This window comes from Arachis ipaensis, chromosome B07, assembly GCF_000816755.2.
Source record: "Arachis ipaensis cultivar K30076 chromosome B07, Araip1.1, whole genome shotgun sequence".
In the NCBI taxonomy this organism is placed as follows: Eukaryota; Viridiplantae; Streptophyta; class Magnoliopsida; order Fabales; family Fabaceae; genus Arachis; species Arachis ipaensis.
In genome coordinates this window covers 105296434-105299919 of record NC_029791.2, presented here as the reverse complement: position 1 = coordinate 105299919, position 3486 = coordinate 105296434, and the positions used below count along the sequence as shown (strand labels likewise).

Here is a 3486-nt window from a genome sequence, read left to right as displayed (position 1 = left end):
TTAAGCTAACTAAAGATTCAATTTGAGATTTTTAAATTATTTTTCTGCTTAAGGCTAGTGATGTGGTTATAGAACAGAAGGGGGTTAAAAGGCTCAAGGGGGCTAACAAGGGTGACATTAAAAGGTAGGCTTATTTGGGATAAGTGAGCAAAAACAAATAATGGCCTCAATCATATGCAAGTATGTAAATACATTCTATATTGGATATATAGATTGAAACAAAGTAAAGATTGCAAGCATAGAATAAAAACTATGGTTAAGTGTAACCATGCAATTAGGCTAAAAAACTCACGGGTTGTGTGTTCTTTGGCTTAAAAATCATATATCTGTTATATATATCATGCAAGTAGAAATCAAGAGTTTCCATTCAACTCAATGTGAATCTTTGAATGGCTCTTATAAAAATAAGTATTTTTCTTGAAAAATGTTGTCAATTAACCAACATTTATTGCTATATATATACATAGTGTGTGGATTGTTGTGATTCTGAAAAACTAAAATTTCTAGTTTACTCTTTTTATTTTCAATTAAACCAAATTATTATATGCTAAAAGGGTAAACTAAACTAATTAATCCATATTTTCTATATCACAACTAATAAGCTAAAAGTGCAAATTAAACTAAATGTCTAAGATATATATAAACTAAAGTGCAAAATATAATAAAGTAAACAGAAATACAGTAAAAGAAAATGCACAAGTACTGAAAGACAAATAAGATAAAATAAAATAAAAATACAGAAAATAAACAAAATAGGATAAAAAGAGTCTGAAAGTAGTTCACCAAAAATAAAGTTCACCGGAGATGGCGACCTCCCCACACTTAAATAATAGCATCGTCCTCGATGCTCAATCAAGCTGGGTGTGAAGAAGTGGCATCTCCGGAAGGATGTGCTGCTGGTGTCTCTGTGGGCTCTGGGAGTGATAGTGCCTGAGGCTCTGCCTGTATCGGCGCCTGTGAGTCTGATGGCTGTGTCTGCGAAGGCTCCTCATGCTGGGACTCTGCCTGCTGAGATGCTGCCTGCTCAACCTCGGCTCGTGCCTGCTCCTCCTGGTCATCCGCCTCCTCCTCAGATGGCTCTGATGGTGTGTCAGGCTCGGAGGGGATGTCATGGTGGCCCGATCGGATCATCAACTTTAAATTCTCATAGCGTCGCTTGTTGCGACGCTCAGTCCTCTCATATCGCCGCTGGTTACGGCGCTCCATCTGATCCAACCAGTCAAATAGGTGGTGCACGAGGCGGTAGATGGGCTCTGAAGCAGGTGGAGGTGCTGTGGTGGTGGCTGGTGTAGCAGGGGCTGAAGGGGCAGCAGAAGATGTGGCTGCCTCAGCAGAGGCAGTGAGAAAGGGCGGCCTGTAGCCCAAAGCCTGGAACTTTCTACTGTGTGGGATAATCTTCTTACAGTCGGCAGCGATTGGCTTCTCATCTGCAATCTCCCAGGTCACCTCAGCTCGGCGGCCCATCTGAGTAATCAAATATGGAAGGGGCAGAGTGCCTCAGACATGGACCCTGGACATGTAGTACCAGATGAAGTGGGGAAGATATAGGTCCTTGCCCTCCATCACACACCAAATGAGGGTAATCATGGCAGCTGGCGCCTCAGTCTCATGAGTGCTCAGCATCACATAGTTACTCAGAATTTGCTACCAAAGCCGAGCCTCATCATTCAGATAGATAAGCTTTATTCCCTTTGGGGCCACTGTGGACTTGCCCATGACCCATGGGGCAGTAGGATCAAGAGTTATAGTCCGCTTTACTGCGTCCCAGTCAAACCTCATAAATCTCATATCCTCTTCAGCTTTCTGGTAACCATCCGACTGATCGGATTTAGGTAGGAGCTGGAGGATATCTTCAATTGCTTCCTCAGTAACCAAAATTTGTTTCCCTCTGAGCTGTACCGCATCCAGGGTTATTTTGAAGTAGTTGCAGTAGAATTCTCTGACCCAGGATGCATTGACCTCAGTCAAGTTCCTTTCCAGGAAGAACCAGCCTCTCTGTTTTATTTGTTCTGAGGTGTATTGTTGTAGTTCTTCTGGAATTTTGAGGGTCTTTTCCAGGTATAGGTTCCTTGAAGTTGCAAAGACCGGATACTTCAGTTCATTGTATCTGTTGGCAAACTTGACTGGGTCTATGGTAGGCAGAAGCTGATCAGCCTTTTCCTACGGGGTAAAATTCTTTTCCCGCCAGGAATCATCATGGAGGATATCCAAAATAGTGGTCGAGGATTTGCCTCTTTTCCTTTTGCCAGTGGTTGCTCTAGTTTTCCCTTTTTCTTTAGGGTCAGACATCCTGAAAAGCAGAGATTCCAAGATACAATTTATTAAACCACAGCAGGAAAATAGGTAAGCAAATAGTATATGAACAATGTAAGCATAGAGGGGCAAAAGAGGAATAAAAGAGCAATATAAGCATGAATTGAGTTAAATATATGTAAAATTTTGGACTGTATTCAAGTTAAAAGTCAGAGAATAAAAATCACAATCCAAAATCTATGATATGCGGAATTCTTGTTAATCAGGAACAACAGTAATCATGCCTTGAAATGGGTTGAAAATAGTTAGGTAAAAACCAAAAGAGGGGTTAGAAAGTTAAAGTAGTTAAGAGTTAAAAAGTGGCATGGTGTTGCGGTTCCTTAGTGACAAAAATTGTACAAACTTGAAGAACAAGCAACTCATATTCAAGCAAAGATTGCAGTTTATTGATGATAAATCATGTAAACAAAAGAATTGCAAAATGAAAATGAAATCATCAATAATGCGAAATAACGAATAAGGGAACCAAAAAGAGTAAGAATGCTAGCCCATTCATGAATTGCCTTGGTTAAAACTAATTAGTGCAGAACTTGAAAGTGCCAAAATCAATTCAAGAATGGGAGTTGAGTGAAATAATTTGCGGAACAGAAAAAAAATTGGGCAGCATTTCGGCTATAAATTGGGTGTTCCCGGGTGATAAAAAGCAGTAGAAACAGTTCATATGATAATAAAGTGGTGCAGAAAAGAGTAACAAATAGTAATTCACATGAATTTAGAATAAAAAAACTCAATCTGCAGCAAGAAAGGCAATTCAAGTGAAAACAACATTAAACAGGAATGAACAGTATCATGAGCATAGCAATGTCAGAATTGCGAAATAGATAAAACAAGCAGTAAAAACGGCGCAATTATCAGACCTAAATCTACTAACTACATCCTAGCTACCTAACCACCTAAAATCCACTACGATCATGCATCTCTAACTATCCTAATTTGAACAGAATTTGAAAAATATGGAACTAACTAAATAACTGGGTAAGGAATCGGTGTTCGGCGGAATCTAGTGGGCGCAGTAATAATTTGAACGTAGAGAGAGGGTAGTGGTTCGGATGGTGCTGGGAGTTTCATGGCGGTGGCAGGGCGGTGCGGCGACGGTCCTTGGCGGAGGTAGGGGTTGACAGAGGGAGAGGGGAGAAGAGATGAAAGGGGCGAGGAGGGTGAGGGTTGTGGGGG

The 3486-nt window shown here is 40.7% G+C and overlaps 1 protein-coding gene across 1 annotated transcript in view; it reads right to left on the bottom strand.

The window, feature by feature from the left end:
- Positions 1645–3486, bottom strand: part of LOC107607563 — a 19489-nt gene continuing 17647 nt past the window's right edge. The window contains exon 4 of the mRNA XM_016309501.1: positions 1645–1893. Coding sequence (XP_016164987.1) covers positions 1645–1893 — 249 coding nt within the window. The remainder of the gene's footprint in view (positions 1894–3486) is intronic.